At 47.7% G+C, this 18,876-nt stretch overlaps 1 protein-coding gene across 1 annotated transcript; it reads left to right on the forward strand.

The window, feature by feature from the left end:
- The first annotated feature begins 4 nt into the window (after window positions 1-4).
- On the forward strand, window positions 5-18,632 carry LOC146337897 (alpha-tectorin-like). The gene is made up of 8 exons (XM_084816332.1): window positions 5-92; window positions 1,487-1,606; window positions 3,571-3,755; window positions 11,429-11,592; window positions 13,706-13,954; window positions 16,460-16,622; window positions 17,592-17,691; window positions 18,538-18,632. Exons 1-8 carry the CDS (start codon window positions 5-7, stop codon window positions 18,630-18,632), a joined length of 1,164 nt encoding a protein of 387 aa, XP_084672458.1.
- Window positions 18,633-18,876: the final 244 nt, after the last annotated feature.

An 18,876-nucleotide genomic window follows, 5' to 3' on the forward strand; every position in this document is an offset into this window, starting at 1 on the left:
TGGGATGCTGTGCATGGCCCTCAGTGCTTATGAGGAGATGTGCCTCCTTCAGGGGGTCCACCCCAGTGGATGGAGGGCAGCTGCCCAGTGCCGTGAGTGCCAGTTCCTTTGCACCTAGCCCAACTTGGGGCTCATTGGGGCATCTGCTTACTGAGGACTTGCAGAGCAGTCCTACCATGCCTACTCAGAAGTAGGCCCCATTGTGTTTGATGGGGCGTACTTCCAAGTAGGTCGGTATAGGATTGCATTCTGAATCTAATAACTAGTCAGGGAGGGATGAAAAACCTAGGATTGTGGTTATTCAGGCAAATTAAAGGTAACATAAATCCAGTCCTCAGAAAGCCTGTGATGCTGGTGAAGAGGGGCTCAGAATGTCTTTTTCTGCCAGCTATCCAGCTTCTGAGTCCTCTGTCCCACTTGGGGCCTCTTCCTATACAACTTTCCAAGCCCAGCCCTGGGAGTCCTGCTTTCCCATCCTCCTTGCCCTTCTAATCCTAGGCTTTTCCCCACAACCTGACTTTCAGTTCTCCCAGAAGCTGCACTGTTTGTTAATATTCTGTGACTTGCCTTTCTCTCTCAGTAGTTGCAAAACTTCACAAACATTGGAGGACAACGCAGTATCTGGATCATTGGTTAGAGATGTGCCTGGGGGTGGTGGGGGGCAGAGAGAAGGCAGTCTGTTTTCAGCCTGTGGCCCACACATTTGTGTGTGCTGTCTCTGTGTGTGCGTGCGTGTGCACGTGCGCATGCGTGCGTGCACACACAGAGATGCATTTATACCCTATCCTTACTCCATGGAGTTCAGGGTGGTGTACATAGTTCTTTCCCACTTTTATCCTCATTACAACCCTGTAAGGTAAGGTTATCTTGAGAGACAGTGAACATAAGAACATAAGAAGAGCTATCCTGGATCAGACCAAGGGTCCATCTAGTCCAGCATTCCGTTCACACAGTGGCCAACCAGCTGCCTACAGGAAACCTACAAGCAGGACATGAGCGCAACAGCACCCTCCTGCCCAATTTCCCCAGCAACTGGTGTACATAGGCATACTGATTCTGATACTGTAGGCAGCACAGAGCCATCATGACTAGTAGCCACTGAGAGCCTTCTCCGCCATGAAGTTGTCCAGTCCCCCTTTAAAGCCATCCAAATTGGTGGCCATCACTACATCTTATGGGAAACTGGTCCAAGGTTGGTGTGTGTGTGTGTGTGTGTGTGTGTGTGTGTGTGAGAGAGAGAGAGAGAGAGAGAGAGAGAGAGTGTTTGTGTGTGTGAGAGAGAGTTGATATCTTAGGGGGGGGGAAAGACATTTAACATTTCAAATTTTACAGTTTACAGCTTACAATATAGGGCAAACCACCACCCTTCCAGATCACACATTTGCAGCATATCCCTCTCCTTTCTCCAACCCTTTATGCAATACATGACACACCAAGAAAGGCAGAGATTGTATCACTCCTACTAAATCTCTTTCTCTTTCTGTAGCTGCAATTGACCCCTGCATTGAGTTAGCATGCGGAGAGAATGAGTGGTGTGGAGAAAAGAAAGGAGAGTGGGGCTGCTTCTGCCACAGAGGTTACGGCCCTACCAAAAAGGCTGATTATGGTAAACAAGGACTTTAGCTCTTTCTGGTTTCCTCCTTTAAAAAAAAAAAAAGCCTCTGAAATATACATCTGTTCCATGTTACAACTCTTTTACATTCACACATACAAATCATCCCTTGATGTTGTAATCAAGTGAGGAGCATGCATGCATGCACGAACCAGCTCTGGGAGACTCCCATCCCTGACTTGCATATCCTTGTCTCACAGTGCTGGCTCCAGCACCAGCAAGAGTATGGTTATGTGTTTGGGGTGCATCTAAATGACCTTCCAGGGATCCCCCTGACAGCCCAGTGCCTCAGATTGCAAAGAGATTCAGGATCCATCCCAGCTCTGTAACTCTTGATTCTAACAGCCGAACTGCATGTTAGGCTAATTGCATAGCATTATTTATTTATTTGTTTGTTACATTTCTATACTGCCCATTAGCCAAAGCTGTCTGGGCAGTTTACAAGACAAAGCTTTAAACTATGAAATACAACATAGTAAAACGTAATATAAAACTGTACGTTTAAAACAGCATAAAACCAAAGTAATAACCAAGATAAAAGCCAGCAGCAGTATAAGCTCTGGTTTAAGTGTGCACACAGCCCCAGTTCAGATTGGGACCACCACACTCCAGGAGAGGATTAAGTCTCCCCCTGCTACTGTTTGCTTCCCAAAAATCTCACCACCGCCGGCTATGGTGATGGTGAGTTAACAAAAGAAAAAGGTCTCATTGGCATCAATTTCAGCAAGCAAACATTGGGTGCGGCGGCGGGAATCTTCCTCTCCAGTGCAGCCAATCCAAATCAGGGCTACATGCACTTACAGTAGAGTAAATAAAAAGATTAACCCTGGGCTTAGAGTTGGCTCTAAGATTGGTAAGTAGAGTTACCAGTGTAAATGCCTGAGGCAATACCCCTTAAAGACCTGACAATAGACAGCTGATGATTGGCAAGATTCTGTTGATGTATTTTACTGGAAGCTGGGATGGGCCAAAAAAGAATAGGTGATGGGTGGTGTTTGGGGGAATGACTCGTCCTTTTGTCCTACTGGACTAATAGGAAGGAGCAAGTGAGGTCTGGGTATATAGCAGGAAGCCAGTCTGTCCTAGAACTGGATCTAAAAAGTAGGCAGATATGACATTGCTCTCTGCAAGAAATCCCATGGCACTGTGGGATCCCCTGTGCACACGAGGGGGAGCAGGAATCTGCTGGAGTGTTTGTGCTGTGAACCCTAATCTTATACTCAACCTGTATATATGTGTAAATAAACCTTATATCATAGACATGCCATAGGTCTCTGCTAAGGAAACTGAACCCTGAGTAAGTGCTGGAACTAGGGATGCTGGAGAATGCACGGAGAAGCCAGCTCAGATGGATTGCCTCCCCCTGCGGGCGGATTCCCACCCGGACCAGCCCATCCCTACCTCTGGGTCTGGAGGAGTTCCCATGGAGTGGCTCTCTGACTCCCTATATAATGCCATATACTAATGGTGGCTGCCATTAGCCTATTGCAGGAAAAAAATACAGCTGTAAACTATGCCATTTGCAACCGTAAAGCACTGATTTGGACCTAAATTGCAGCTGTTTATGGCTGTACTTAGGTCAAAGTCAGTGCTTCGTGGCTGCAAGTGGCGTATGATATGCCATTTATGGCTGTATTTTTTTTCCTGCAATAGGCTAATGGCAGTTGCCATTAGTGTATTGTGTCTTCTAGGGAGCCAGAAAGCCACTCTGTCAACTTCAGTGGATGTGGATGGGCTCCGAAGGATTCCACAGGGCCTGAGCAGCCTGGAGTGCCCCTCCATGGATCCCCCCCCAGACCAGACAATGGGGGGCTCAAACATCACTAGCTGGAACCCCTGAAATGTCTCAGAAGTGGTGTGCATGCATGTGACAGTATCTTCAGCTGTCACTGCAGTGACCCAGCTTTCAGAAGCAAGAGCAGACCCACACCCTTGAACAACAATCTTTCTCCTTCCAGATTACCAGCTGACCTGCAGTGGTGGCAACAGTGCTGTCTCTCTCTCCCGCTGCCTGCTCTTCACTGACGGATTCCCTGCTGAGGGACTGCATCTGGCAGATCCCACATGTGTTGGCACACTTCTTGGAGACAGACTCATCTTCTACTATGATACCATGCAGAAGACCTGTGGGACCACAATGGAGGTAGGGTTATCAGTACCTGGATGATACTCAACTCTACCTCTTGTTTCCATCTACACATCCCAGGGAGGCTGTGGAACTCTTGAACCAGTGTCTGGAGGCTGTCTGGGGGTGGATGAGGGTAAACAAGCTGAAACTTAATCCAGACAAGACAGAGGTACTGTGGGTAGGGAAACCAACTGCCCCAGATGGAGGTTTACAACTGGTCTTAGATGAGGTTGCACTCTGTCTAAAGGACCAAGTGTGTAGTCTGGGAGTCCTCCTGGACTCTGAGCTAACTGGGGAAGCCCAGGTGGCTTTGGCATCCAGGAGTGCATTTTACTAACTTAGGCTGGTACTCCAGCTGCAGCCCTATCTGGAGAAGACGGGCCTTGCCTCAGTTATTCATGCACTAGTGACATCCAGGGCAGACAACTGTAATGCTTGTATCAAACAAGGAGGGGATGTCTGGCTGTGTCCAGGAGGTTGTAAATTCTTCCTTGAGAGAGGGAATGAGGCCTGCCACTTTAAAAGAGGCGGTAATTAGACCACTCCTGAAAAAGCCTAACCTGGACCCAGAGGATGTTAACAATTATAGGCCAGTGGCCAACATCCCCTTCCTGGGCAAGGTGCTTGAGCGGGTGGTTGTAGGACAGCTCCAGGCACTCTTGAATGAAACGGATTATCTAGATCCATTTCAATTAGGCTTCAGGCCTGGTTTTGGAATGGAAACTGCCTTGGTCGCCCTGTGGGATGACCTCTGCTGGGAGAGGGACAGGGGGAGTGCGACCCTGTTGATTCTCCTGGACCTCTTAGTGGCTTTCGATACCATCAACCATGGTATCCTTCTGGATAGGTTGTCTGGGTTGGGAGTTGGAGGCACTGCACTGCAGTGGTTCCACTCCTACTTGGATGGCCGATTCCAGAAGGTGGTGCTGGGGGATTATTGCTCTGTGCCATGGCAATTGTGCCATGGGGTTCCACAGGGCTCTATTTTATCCCCCCTGCTGTTTAACATCTACATGAAACCGCTGGGGGAGGTTATCCGGAGGTGTGGGCTGAGGTGCCATCAATATGCGGATGACACCCAGCTCTACCTGTCTTTCTCATCTTAACCAGGTGAGGCAGTGACTGTTCTGAATCAGTGCCTGGACATGGTAATGGACTGGATGAGGGCCAATAAACTGAAACTCAATCCAGACAAGACGGAGGTACTGTTAGTGGGTGGTTTGTCTGCCCAGCTAGGTGATATTCAACCTGTTCTGGAGGGGGTTGCACTCCCCCTAAAGGATCAGGTTCGTAGTTTGGTGGGTGCTCTTGGATCCAGAACTGTCACTTGAGGCACAGGTGAACTCAGTGGCATGGAGCACTTTTTATCAGTTTAGGCTGGTATACCAACTACGCCCTTATCTGGACAGAGATAGCCTAGCTACAGTTATCCATGCTCTGATAACTTCTTGTCTGGGTTACTGCAATGCGTTATACGTGGGGCTGCCTTTGAAAACGGTCTGGAAACTTCAGCTGGTCCAAAATAGGGCAGCAAGATTGTTAACAGGGACTGGCCTCTGAGCTCATATTACGCCAGTACTTTTCCAGCTGCACTGGCTGCCAGTCCATTTCTGGGCCCGATTCAAAGTGCTGGTGTTAACATTCAAAGCCCTTAACGGCTTGGGGCCAGGTTACCTGAAGGATCGCCTCCTCCCATATGTGCCTGCCCGGACCTTAAGATCAGCAGCAGCGGCCCTTCTCCGTGAGCCCCTGCCAAAGGAAGTGAGGCGGGTTGCTACTAGGAGGAGGGCTTTTTCTGCTGTGGCACCTCGGCTCTGGAATGAGCTCCCTAGTGAGGTTCGCCTGGCACCTACATTGTATTCCTTTCAGCGCCAGGTGAAGACCTTTTTATTTTCCCAGACATTTTAGCATTTTAGCTTTCTAAATTTTTAGCTTTACTGTTTTAAATCTGTATTTTAAACTCCTGCACAGCTGCTAGGTTTTATTGTGGTTGTATTGTTTTATTGTGGTTTTAATGTTCTATATATTTTAAATTGTTTTCTTGTGTGCTGTTTGGTTTTAATTTATGTGAACCACCCAGAGAGCTTCGGCTATTGGGCAGGATTGAAATGAAATGAAATGAAATGAAATGAAATGAAAGAAAGAAAGAAAGAAAGAAAGCACTGTATGTGGTGCTGCCTTTGAAGACAGTTCAGAAACTTCAGCTGATGCAGAATGCGGCCACCCAAGCGTTGGTGGAGGCGAGGCAATTTGATCATATAATGCCCATACTGTCCCAGCTGCTCTGGTTACCGGTGCATTTCTGAGCCCAATTCAAAGTGCTGGTTTTTACCTTTAGAGCCTTAAACAGTTTGGGACCAAATTACTTGAAGGACGGCCTTCACCCATATTAGCCTGCCCACACTTTAAGATCAGCAAGAGAGGCCCTCCTCATTTGCTCACCTGTGAGAGCACTTAGGTGGGCAGCCACATGTGACAGGGCCTTCTCCACAGTGGCCCCATACCTCTGGAATAAGTTGCCATCAAGGGCCTGCTATGCTCTATCATTGCAGGCTTTTAAGAAGGCCTTGAAAACAGATTATTTTACATTTGGCCTTCTCCTGGTATGATTGCTGCTGTTGCTATTGTTGCTGCTGGCTTTTTCTTTGGTTCTTATCAGTGTTTTTTATTGTGTTTATGTTTTTATCACTTTTAATATCTTTAATGGTTATGTGTTTTATTGCTGTAAGTTGCCTTGGGAGGCTTCTGCCCTGAAAGGAGGCTAAGAAATATTTTAAATAAACATGCAAATAAATAAATAAATAGGGAGAGGTACAAATCTAGAAATACAAGTTCAAGTGGAGGCTCCCTCCATTAACCAAACTCCTGCTATGCCAGGGCCTTCTGGCATAGCAGAACATCAGGAGAAACATCCTGACTGTTAGAACAATATGACAATGGAACCAATTCCCTAGGGAGGTTGTGGGCTCTCCCACACTGGAGGCATTCAAGACGAGGCTGGACAGCCATCTGTCTGGGATGCTCTGACTTGGATTCCTGCATTGAGCAGGGGGTTGGACTCGATGGCCTTGTAGGCCCCTTCCAACCCTACAATTCTATGATTCTATGCCAGAGGAGTTTACCTGACTCCTCAGATGCAGAGGACACTTCCTTCACCACCCCACCCCGTAGGAGCCAATGGCTACAAATTAGGCAGCAGCCCTTTAAGAAACAAACTACTTCTCTGAGGAGGTGGAGCTAACTGCAGGACTTGAGGGGCTGGCTTTTATAGAGGCTTCAGAAAAAGCCTTTGAGTGCTGCAGAGTCAACAGCTCACCTTGAGTGAGTCTCGGCTAGTTTGGAGCTGGCCAAGGTCCTGAAAGACCCCACCTGGTCTAACCTTGCCTTGCCATTCAGTACTAGGGATGGCGGAGAATTTCTCCCCGAAACTTCGGGGGGCCGAGCGCCAACGTGTTCGGCCCCCCGAACAAGTTTCGGGGAGAAATCCTCTGCCCCCTTGCCCCCGCACCCCCCCCCCAGGACGGGACTTACCTTCACCGAATGTCCCTCCCGGCGGCGGGTCGGGCCGGTGGTTCGGCGGGTGTTCGAGCGGGGTGGGAGCGGCAGCTGGTCTTTCGACCGGCTGCCACCGCCGCCATTCCAATGAAAGAAAAAAACAAACAAACGCCCCCGTGATAGGCTACGTGACGATTAACGTAGCCTATCACGGCTGACTTTGCAGATCTAGCCATGATAGGCTACGTTAATCGTCACGTAGCCTATCACGGGGGCATTTTTTTTTTTTTAAACTTTCGAGTTCGCAGCCGGGCGAGGCGGGAAGCCTCCTCCCCGGCCTGAACTTCGCGGGGGGAGCAGCGAAGCGCCTCCCCCCCACCGCGAACAACCTTCGACGAAAGGTAAGTGACTTTCGTCCACCCCTATTCAGTACACCAAACCTGGCTTGACCTGACGCCATTGGGCTTGACCCCACTTGACCTGGCCTGATTGAATGTGACCAGGCTTGCCCTGATGGGGCTCTTGCGCTGACCCTCCATTCTTGGATGTGCCTCGCTGGTTTCAGTACCTCTGGACAGAACAAAGGCCCCCATAGGAACACTTGACAGCTGATTGTACAGCTGCTCCTCCAGGGAAAAGGTTCCCCAGTTAAAAAGATCAGGTAGCAGATGCCGGGAAAAGCCTCTCTCTGCCTGAAACCTTTGATTGCTGCTGCCAGTCAGAGCAGACAATACTGGGCTAGATGGACAAATAGTCTGACCTGGCAGAAGACAACATCCTGTGTCTTTCCCATCACCTGGTTGTTGTTGTTGTTCAGTCGTTCAGTCGTGTCCGACTCTTCGTGACCCCATGGACCATAGCACGCCAGGCCTTCCTGTCCTGCGCTCTCTCCCGGAGCGCACTCAAGTTCATATTCATTGCATCCGTGATGCTATCTAGCCATCTCATCCTCTGCCGTCCCCTTCTCCTTTTGCCTTCAGTCTTTCCCAGCATCAGGGTCTTTTCCAGGGAGTTTTCTCTTCGCATTAGGTGGCCAAAATATTGGAGCTTCAGCTTCATTATCTGTCCTTCCAATGAGCAGTCAGGGTTGATTTCCTTTAGGATGGACTGATTTGACCTCCTTGCAGTCCAGGGGACTTGTAAGAGTCTTCTCCAGCACCACAGTTCGAAAGCATCAATTCTTCGGTGCTCAGCCTTCCTTATAGTCCAGCTCTCACAGCCATACATTACTACTGGGAAAACCATAGCTTTGATTAGACGGACCTTTGTCGGCAAGGTGATGTCTCTGCTTCTTACTATGCTGTCTAGGTTGGCCATAGCTTTCCTCCCAAGGAGCAAGCATCTTTTAATTTCATGGCTACAGTCACCGTCTGCGGTGATCTTGGAGCCCAAGAAAGTAAAATCTGTCACTGCTTCCATTTCTTCCCCTTCTATATGCCAGGAAGTGATGGGGCCAGATGCCATGATCTTCATTTTTTTAATGTTGAGTTTCAAACCAGCTTTTGCACTCTCCTCTTTCACCCTCAACAAGAGGCTCTTGAGATCCTCTTCGCTTTCTGCCATTAGGGTGGTATCGTCTGCATATCGGAGGTTGTTGATAATTCTCCCAGCAATCTTAATTCCGACCTCTGATTCATCCAACCCGGCATTTCTCATGATGTACTCTGCATATAAGTTAAATAAGCAGGGTGACAATATGCAGCCTTGTCGTACTCCTTTCCCAATTTTGAACCAATCTGTTGTTCCATGTCTGGTTCTTACTGTTGCTTCTTGACCCTCGTACAGGTTTCTCAGGAGACAGGTAAGGTGGTCTGGTACTCCCATCACTTTAAGAATTTGCCACAGTTTGTTGTGATCCACACAATCAAAGGCTTGAGCGTAGTCAATGAAGCAGAAATAGACGTTTTTCTGGAATTCTCTTGCTTTCTCCATGATGCAGCGAATGTTGGCGATTTTATCTCTAGTTCCTCTGCCTCTTCTAAACCCAGCTTGTACTTCTGGTAGTTCTCGGTTCGCATACTGCTGAAGCCTAGCTTGTAGGATTTTGAGCATCACCTTGCTGGCATGTGAAATGAGCGCAATTGTGCGGTAGTTTGAACACTCTTTGGCGTTGCCCTTCTTTGGAATTGGAATGTAAACTGACCTTTTCCAGTCTTGTGGCCACTGTTAAGTGTTCCAGATTTGTTGGCATATTGAATGCAGCACTTTAACAGCATCATCTTTTAGGATTTTAAATAGCTCGGCTGGAATACTGTCATCTCCGCTAGCTTTGTTGTTACTAATGCTTCCTAAGGCCCACTTGACTTCACTCTCGAGGATGTCCGGCTCAAGTTCAGTGACCGCACTATCATGGCTATCAGGGACATTCAGGTCTTTCCTGTATAGTTCTTCTGTGTATTCTTGCCACCTCTTCTTAATCTCATCTGCTTCTGGTAGGTCCCTGCCTTCTTTGTCCTTTATCATGCCAGTCTTTGCACAAAACGTTCCCTTGAGATCTCCAATTTTCTTGAAGAGATCTCTAGTCTTTCCCATTCTGTTGTTTTCCTTGATTTCTTTGCATTGTTCATTGAAGAAGGCCTTCTTGTCTCTCCTTGCTATTCTCTGGAACTCTGCATTCAGTTGGGTATATCTTCCCCTTTCTCCCTTGCTTTTCGCTTCCCTTCTTTCGTGAGCTACTTGTAAAGCCTCATCAGACAGCCACTTGGCTTTCTTGCATTTCTTTTTCTTTGGGATGGATTGAGTTGCTGCCTCCTGAACAATGTTACGGACCTCCGTCCATAGTTCCTCAGGCACTCTGTCTATCAGGTCTAATCCCTGAAATCTATTCCTCACCTCCACTGTATATTCATCAGGGATATGATTTAGGTCATACCTGAACGGTTTAGTGGTTTTCCCGACGTTCTTCAATTTAAGCCGAAATTTTGCAAGAAGCAGCTCATGATCTGAACCACAGTCAGCTCCAGGTCTTGTTTTTACTGACTGTATGGAGCTTCTCCATCTTTGGCTGCAAAGGACATAATCAATCTGATTTCGATATTGACCATCTGGTGACGTCCATGTGTAGAGTCGCCTCTTGTGCTGTTGGAAAAGAGTGTTTGCTATGATCAGCATGTTCTCTTGGCAAAACTCTATTAGCTTTTGTCCTGCTTCATTTTGTACACCAAGGCCATGCCTGCCTGTTATCCCGGTGATTTCTTGACTTCCTACTTTAGCACCTGGTACTTGGTCCTTTTAACCAGAGATGCTGGGGATTTCTGCATGCCAAGCATGTGCTTTACCATTGTGCTATGATCTCTCCCCAAATAGATCTCCTAAAGAGCAAGGCTGAAGCCCCATGGTTGCAAGGAACACCCCCCCAACAAATAAGTAGATAAGTAGGTCCTACTAAAAACGTTTTAAAAAATGTACATCTGGATGGGCTGGTTCTGAGGTCTCCGCTGTGATGCTCGTGAACACTTCTCTTGGCCCCTGCTAGGCTTCCTGTCTCTCTTGATTTTTATGTTATCTCTTAAGATTTTTGTAATTATTGTTTGTTTTTTTTTAACTGGGAGGATGGCATGTTGCAAAGTGAAGGGCTGACCTCTCTATTGTGGTTCAAAAGAGTGGCTTTGTGTTTTGGAGCTTGGCACCCACCCGTGCTTTGCACTTAGGAGGCTCCTGATCCTTTTGTCCATTTCTTTTAGTCCCAACAGTTTGCCTTCTAGGAAATGAATGTTTTGTGACTGAGCTGACCCACCATGGCAGCCCTTTTATGAATGGGCAAGCCTCCTTATGGTAGCCATTTTGTGAGAGTGCCCATGAGACTCTCATTCCAGATGTGCCCACTGACCCAAAAAGGTCAGGGACCCCTGGGCTAGTTCAATTTTCAGGTAGTGCTGAAATATGTTGGGTGGGTGGAATTCCCCTCTTTCTGAAGTTTGGAGGGTGGCCATCAGAGAGAAGGTCTTCTCTGTGGTGCCCCCCTGTTATGCAACGCTCTCCCTAGGGAAGCTTGCCTAGTGCCAACACTGTATTCCTTTTGGTGGTTAAAAACATTTTCAGCACTTTGTCATGCAGGAAGGTTGTTATCTGTATTGGCTCACCCTACACCGAGGAAGATACTGCTGGGGACTGAGAGGGTGTTGCTGAAGCAAGACAGCAAGGTCTGTCCCTCCATGACTGTCCCACCAAACTGTTATTTACACTCCTCCTAGGTCAATGCAACCCATACCATCTACTCCAACATGGTGCAAGGCCGAGTAGAGAACACCTATGGAGGGGTGATCAGCAGAGACCGGTTCCTCTTCCTGCGCTTTTCCTGTGCCTACCCACTGAACATCAACCTTTCCATGGCATCTGCCATCCAGCCCATCCAGGAGTGAGTTCCAAGCCAAACACCCCAATGCAGTATTTCATACCCCAGACTATTTGCATCTTTCCACCAGCCCCTGACCCCACAGCTTTCTTTGTATCCATTTATTATGCTTTCCCCCAATCTCATGTGTATCTTTCCATCCCGGAGGCTTTTCTGTGGCTATTCCAGTTGCATGGCTTCCAACACTCTCTAGGCCAGCCTTCTCCAAGTTTCTGCTCTCCAGGTGTGTTGGACTACAATTCCCAGCATACCCCAGCCAGCCATGCAAGGGTATGTCCAACACATGTGGCGGGCACCAGGTTGGGGAAGGCTGCTCTAGATCCTGTACCTGTTTCTAGGCCCTATATCTGCTCTAGGCCCTGTACGTGTTTTCACCATGCTGGTTCCTAAGATCTTCATTCTTCCTGTGCCCTCCTGCACTGCTTGCTTTGTCCGTTATTCCCACTTATCCCTCCTTCATATTGCCCTATTGCATTCTTCCATCTAAGAATGGACTTTCTGGACCAGGCTGAAGGGCCATCTAGTTCAGCCCTCTGTCTCCAACAATGGCCCAAGCCCCCACACATACTCCAGAAAGTAAATAGGGCATGATGGGAATAGCTATCTGCAGTGATTTATCTTCAGCATCTGTTATTTCCCCAGAGAACCCACAGAACTATAGTTTTGTGAGGGAGGCTTGGGATCTCCAGCAAATAATTCCAGCACCTTCTTCAAACTACAGTCTCCCAAGATTCTTTGTGGGGAATCCAAGATACTAAAACTGGTAGGAAAAATGACATGGTTTTGCCAAGTAGATATGCCTTCTGCTGATGCATTGCTTACACAAGGGTTGTGCAGAAGGTAGGTCTCCAGAGGTTTCAGATTTCAAATCCCAGAAGCCCCTGCCAGCATGGCCAATGGTCAGAAATGCTGGGAGTTGAAGTCCAAAATGTCTGGAGATCTACTTTCTGTCCACCCCTGGTTTACACATCACTGGGTGTTGCCTCTGATTCAGCCAGTAGGTGGCAGAATTTCCAAAAGAATCCTGGGAGGTCAGGAGCCCAATTGCAGAGGTGGCACCTTTAGCAGGGATGGCAGGCTCTGTTTATCATCTAACATTTTTCTTTAGTAAGCCAATTCCTTTAATCCCACCCACTCACCCTTCACACATGGAAAAGGATACAATGCAAAATAATGAAAATCTCTGCTTCAGAAGAATCTGCCTGGGGTCCAACTATGGTCCCTACCGGTGCCTTTAAGAAATCTTTTGTAGTGTTGTCCCTAAGCCAGGGACAACACCCACAGAATGTGGTCCTGTCTACTGGAACTAGAGTATCATTAACACACTGTTCAAAATGGCAGCCCCATATCAAATTTCCCCTTCCTTCTCCATAACATCTAAGACATAAGAACATAAGAAGGGTCATGCTGGATCAGACCAAGGGTCCATCTAGGCCAGCATTCTGTCCACACAGTGGCCAACCAGCTGTCAACCAGGAACCTACAAGCAGGACATGAGCGCAACAGCTCCTTCCCACCCATGTTCCCCAGCAACTGTGTATATAGGCTTAATGCCTCTGGTACTGTAGATAGCACATAGCCCTCAAGCCTAGTAGCCATTGATAGCCTTTTCCTCCAGGAATTTGTCTACAGGATGTAGTGATGGCCACCAATTTGGATAGCTTTAAAAGGGGGTTGGGCAAATTCTTGGAGGAGAAGGCTATCAATGGCTACTAGTCCTGATGACAATATGCTACCTCCAGTATCAGAGGCAGTGAGCCTATGTACACCAGTTGCTGGGGAACATAGGTGGGAGGGTGCTGTTGCACTCATGCCCTGCTTGTGGGTTCCTGGTCAACAGCTGATTGGCCGCAGTATGAACAGAATGCTGGACAAGATGGACCCTTGAACTGATCCAGCAGGACTCTTCTTATGTTCTGAACCAGGAGCAAGAGAGATTCCTGTGTGCAGCTTCACAACTTTGCTTGTGTTTTCCATCCTGCTGCTTCTGATACCTTCCTTCCTACTCCCTTTCCTTCAGCTCTTTTCTTGCAAGAACTTGCAGAACTGCTTTGTAGCTTGCTCCAAAACCTCAGCAAAAGCGTTACAACTCTCTTCTCTTTTACCCATCTGATAGCATCATTAATGCAACTCTCACCTCCGGCCAAGGGAGCTACTGGACCGTCATGACCTTGTACCAAGATTCCCAGTACAGCAAGCCGTACACTCAGAGCCCTATCCTGCTCACTGTCAATCATAGGGCCTATGTGGCCATCAGCGTTTTGGGAGCAGACCCCACCCGCTTTGTGATGACCTTGTCATCGTGCTGGGCCACTCCGGACAGAGATCCTTCCTCCAGCATTCGGTGGGATCTCATCACCAACCAGTAAGCTGATGGATCTTCCTGTCCTCGTGGTCAGCTCAAAAGACAGACAGGGACCTGGAAATCTTGGGGTTTGATTTGGGAGAAGAGAGAATCCATAATACCAGACAGCAGCAGCAAGGGAGAATTAGGCTGCCTTGAAAGAGTTCTACCCTTCATGGTGACCTAAAAATCATTTAAAATAAAACAGGTAATTAGGAGACTTGGGTTCTGCTGTTGCCTCTGAGGGAGCCAAGATCTCTGGTCCCCTTCTTGTGTCTGCCATAAAAGGCTAGCTAGAGAAGAAAAGTGCAGCATTCAAGTTGGTATATATGGTATATTCAAGCTGGGGTGAAAATTTCTCCCACATTTTTTGGATCATTCTCATTCAGTTTGATAAAAGAGAAATTGCTTTCGAAAAGAAATTCAACGTTGAAGACATTTCGTAGGAATTCTCATGGGTTGGGTTGGGTTTTCTTGAGCTTACCTTAATTAGGAACTGGCTGAGTGAGTGCAAATGTCCTGTCTTTCATTGTACAATAATCTCTCTGGCAGCCTGTAGCCTCCTCAGCTTCCCACACCTCAGTTAAAGCCCAGTGGAAGGCACCATGAGGTAATTCCTCCCATATAGGGCTTTTTCAGATCAGGACGTGCAGGCAGCCTGGGAGGCTGGCTGTGATTAGGTAAGTTCAAAACACCACACACACACACACACAAAATGATAAAACATCCTGCATGAGGCAGAACAATTGAAACCTCTTGCATGGTGGGAGAAAACTTTTAGGAAATTGGAGGACAGATTTTGGCAGAGCACGAACTCCACCTCATCCCTGGAGCTGGACACAGCACTGCCCCCATGTGCATTGCAGTGGATACAAACTGGGGGGTGGCCTGCCAAGACAGTTGATGCTGTTGCAGCATGAAGACCTCTAAAACCCTTACTAAAAAAGAACGAACCTGTGCTACAAGCCCTGCCAACGGGGAGCTCTGCCTGTGAGAAACTGCTGAAAATTTCTCCTCCCCCTGGAGAAATTCGGTGAAATTGTCTTCCAAATTTCTCTGCCCACAAGTAAGGTGGAGAATTTCAAGAGGCCATTAGAGACACAGCTCTGATGTGGAGTACTGAAGGAGGGCGAAGGCACAGATTGTCCAAGCATGAGGCTGTGATGAAGGAAGATTCAAAACAATTTAGACATTCCCTTAGTTTAGAGCCAAGCTAGATGTAAAGTTGTTCATGTGTTTAGGCCTCACTTGGCTGGGTTTTAAAAACAGTAGGCCTAGGGCCCCCAAACTGGTTTGGGAATGTATTGGTATAACTCTTTGCCTACTTCAGTCCTGTTTGGAACACACACATGTGTGATTTCAATGGGAGGAAGGTTGCCATGGGGAGGGATGGTGTGGACGACCAACTGGGTCCACGAGTCCATTGGGCGCCCACGCCTGTGCCTCTGGGCCATGCCCATCGAGCCTCTGGCCTCACTCACCCCCATTTGCGCTCTTCTGGACATTCCCCGCACTCCCCTGGACCTGTCCTTGCCATTTTGTCAAGCTTATTTTTACAGAAAAAAGGAGGTCATTAAAAACGTGCATATTTAAATATGCGTAAATTTGGGCCGGGAAAGGCTGAATATTAGAGGCATAAATGGCCCATTTACACCTCTAATATTGCATATATCAAGCTTCCCCATCCCAACTTTGCACATATTTAAATATGCACATTTTTAATGACCTCTCCCCCCCCCCCCCGCTGTAAAAATAAGCTCGGCAAAATGGCGGGCGCTCACAGATGGGATCCAGGGTAAGAGCAGGTGGCTCGGCAACCTCGTGGAGCTTGAGCATGGGTCCAGGGGGGCTCGAGCAGGGGCAGCGCTTCAGTGGGCGCCTGCCAATACCAGACGGGGGTGGGTTCATCCTTCCCTAGCCACAGGTGCCAACAGGAGCTTTTCTCCATTGAGAAGAGCAGGAATGTAGGGGTGGGTTTTCAACTGGGACCACAGCAAGGGCAAGGGGTTAAAGCCCCCCTCCCCCTACATGACAGTCCTAATTTTGTCTCCTCACCCCCCCCCACACATACATACATGATATTTAATGGGGGGATCATCCATGCAAGATCTAATGACATGAATGTCAAGTCTGCTTTGATCCTTACCAAGGCCTGGTTCACAGATCTGTGATGTCACATCTGCAGTGGCCCATTTGCACATAGAAATCATCACTTGTTCCTTGCTTGATCTCTGCAACATCATCAGTGTGTGAACCACCCCAGTGTGATCTCTCATTGTATGTTCAGTTGATGCTCAGGGTCTCTTAGGTGAACCCGTGACCTGTCTCCATTGAAAAACATTGGACTGACATTGGGTAGATATGATGGGTAGTTCTGTGTAGGGTAGGATGGGTCACACATGTAAATTGTCACTTCCTGATGCTTCCATCAAATGAGTGATGACCATGCACATGGGAAACAGTCTTTGTGTCTCCAAGCTCTCCCAACCCTCATTCCTATGCATTGTACCACCATTCCCATTGTAGGTGTCCCAACCCTCGAGATGACACAGTGGTGGTTGAAGAGGATGGAGTATCTCTCATTGGCCGTTTCTCCTTCAGTGTCTTTCGGTTCGTCCCAGACTTGGAGGAGGTGTACCTACACTGTCGTGTCCGCCTCTGCAGCTTCCCTACAGCCCAGTGCACAGTGGTGAGTTAGGAAGGTGGAAAGAGACACAGTAGGCAGGGTTGAGAGGGCCCTCAGTAAAGTGCCCTCAAATGGACCCTCTCCAATAGAATTCACTACCACAAGATGTTGTGATGGCCACCAATTTGGACAGCTTTAAAAAGGGATTAGACAAATTCATAGAGAAGGCTATCAATGGCTACTAGTCCTGAAAGCTATATGCTACCTCCAGTATCAGAGGCAGTAGGCCTATGTTCACCAGTTGCTGGGGAACATGACTGGGAGGGTGCTGTCACATTTATGTTGTACTTGTGGGTTTCCCACAGGCAGCTGGCTGGCCACTGTGTGGACAGAATGCTGGACTAGATGGACCTTGCACTGATAAAGCCCCCCAACACAGGTCCACTTTGGGGAATTATGGGAAATGAAAATGACAGCCAATTTCCCACAGTGCCCTGGAGGGACACCACACCAGGGATATTATAGGAAATTTAAAAGGCAACTTCCCCAACCCAACTGTCTGACACTCAGATTGGGGCATTCGTTAAATGGGGGGATCATCCATTTAACGGCTAGGGCAGGTGTGGTATCAGGGCCCAACAGTTACCCAAGGATGCTGAGTGTTGATGCAGGGCCTGAGAGCAGGCTAAGGTTTCTGCGTCAGAACAGGCCAAGTTAACAGCTTTGAAAGCTAGTGGTAGCCTTTCCAGCCTCTTCCAGAAAGACTAAAATCAGAGGCTAGGATAGACACCCCCATCGCTTCAGCCAGACAATCTTGGCCTGTGATAAAATCTGCATATGATTCATTTGCCAGAAGCAACCTGGGCTGAAAAGTGGCTGGCCATGCATTCCATACTTTGGGGAAATGACTCTGGCCCTCCTCTTGGTACCCACAGAAAGGATGAGGTTCCAGAGCTAAGCCAAACAGAATCCAAACAGAGTTCCTCTAGCTGGAACAAGATGATGAGATCCTATTTTCTCCCTTTTTTTCAGAACTGTGACTCACCGGGCCCTGCGATTGCTGGAAGGAAGCCTCCTTCAGGCATCATCTCAGCTGGTCCTTTCTTGAGATACGATGATTCTCTGGATCAAGGCAGGGCACCTTTTTTCCCAGCGCCAATGCCAGGGCACCTGGGCACTTCTCGGCATTGATTGCTTTCCCAAATGACACCAAGAATGCATTTGTTTCTCTAACAAGACTTTGGGTTTTTTCTTAGTTTTTGTTTTTATTTTTTGATTTGATTAATGCAGCAAGGAACAAAGTGAACAGAAACGTTCATTTCAGAGGATGGCTCCGAACAGTTAATTGTAAATGATCTGGCAGGTCCATACTTTCTTTTTCCTTTAAACAGATGATGGTGTCAACCATGTGCATTAGTGTCGGGTCAGCTTTTATCTTAGGACAGCACAACATTGTGGCTAGATCCAAAAAGAAAATGTGCAAATATTCAACATTTGCAATTTTGCTATTCAAACTGTGAATGCAAACTTTTACATTTGAGTTTTAACATTGGCTGGGTTCATTCATAATAATGACAAGCCATGGTTTGTTGTTACGTGAACAAGCATGCACAAATAGTGGGCTTCCCCCCTGCCCCTTGCACGCAGAGAGGAGATCGAAAGCTCCTGGATTAGAACTGACTGCAGTTCTCCATGCCATCCAGGCTTGGGAAACTGTGGTTTGTGGTAACTGTGGTTAGTGAACACACTTGGATATCAAACCATGGTTTGATCCTGATTTAACTAACCATGTTTTGAAATAAACAACAGTTGAATGTGTGCAAAAGAAACACTCCTGCCACTGTCATATCTAGTGCTTTATGTACCCTCAAAAGCACTTCATAAATAGCAAATACGATTGTTCCATGACGAGGACTGCCTTAAATTATCTGCAAGCAAGCAAACAGGGAAATTGATTTCTGTGTGTTTCTCTTTGCAGGGCTCCAACTGGCCAGTGGAAGCTGTACAGCACCCCCTTTCACCATCCTACTTGTGCTTCTCAGCACCGTTGCTTCCTGCCGGAACCTCTGCTAACGCCTTCTCCTCCTCCACCCCCTGGTCAGGATTCTTGCTGGGAATAGGGTTCGCAGATGTATGGAGATGGGACTGCAGACCCACCATCTGTGTGGAAATTTCTTATATGTGCACCAGTATCCCGAAATGCTCCAAATTCCTCCTACTGTGAAGACCGAAACCAGCTATTGTTTACATGATTACTTAGGGCCAAACTGGATGTGACACTATTCTCACAATTAGGAGTGGGGGGTTAGAGTAACTA

Source organism: Heloderma suspectum, chromosome 10, assembly GCF_057233095.1.
Source record: "Heloderma suspectum isolate Gila_16-S chromosome 10, 16-S_ref, whole genome shotgun sequence".
NCBI classification, from domain to species: domain Eukaryota; kingdom Metazoa; phylum Chordata; class Lepidosauria; order Squamata; family Helodermatidae; genus Heloderma; species Heloderma suspectum.

Excerpts from the sequence above, each read along its gene's own strand:
- LOC146337897 (XM_084816332.1), top strand. The coding sequence starts at position 5 with ATGCTGTGCATGGCCCTCAGTGCTTATGAGGAGATGTGCCTCCTTCAG. Across the intron at positions 3,756-11,428 it reads CCTGTGGGACCACAATGGAG|GTCAATGCAACCCATACCAT; the intron begins GTAGGGTTATCA and ends CACTCCTCCTAG. Across the intron at positions 11,593-13,705 it reads GCCATCCAGCCCATCCAGGA|CATCATTAATGCAACTCTCA; the intron begins GTGAGTTCCAAG and ends CCCATCTGATAG.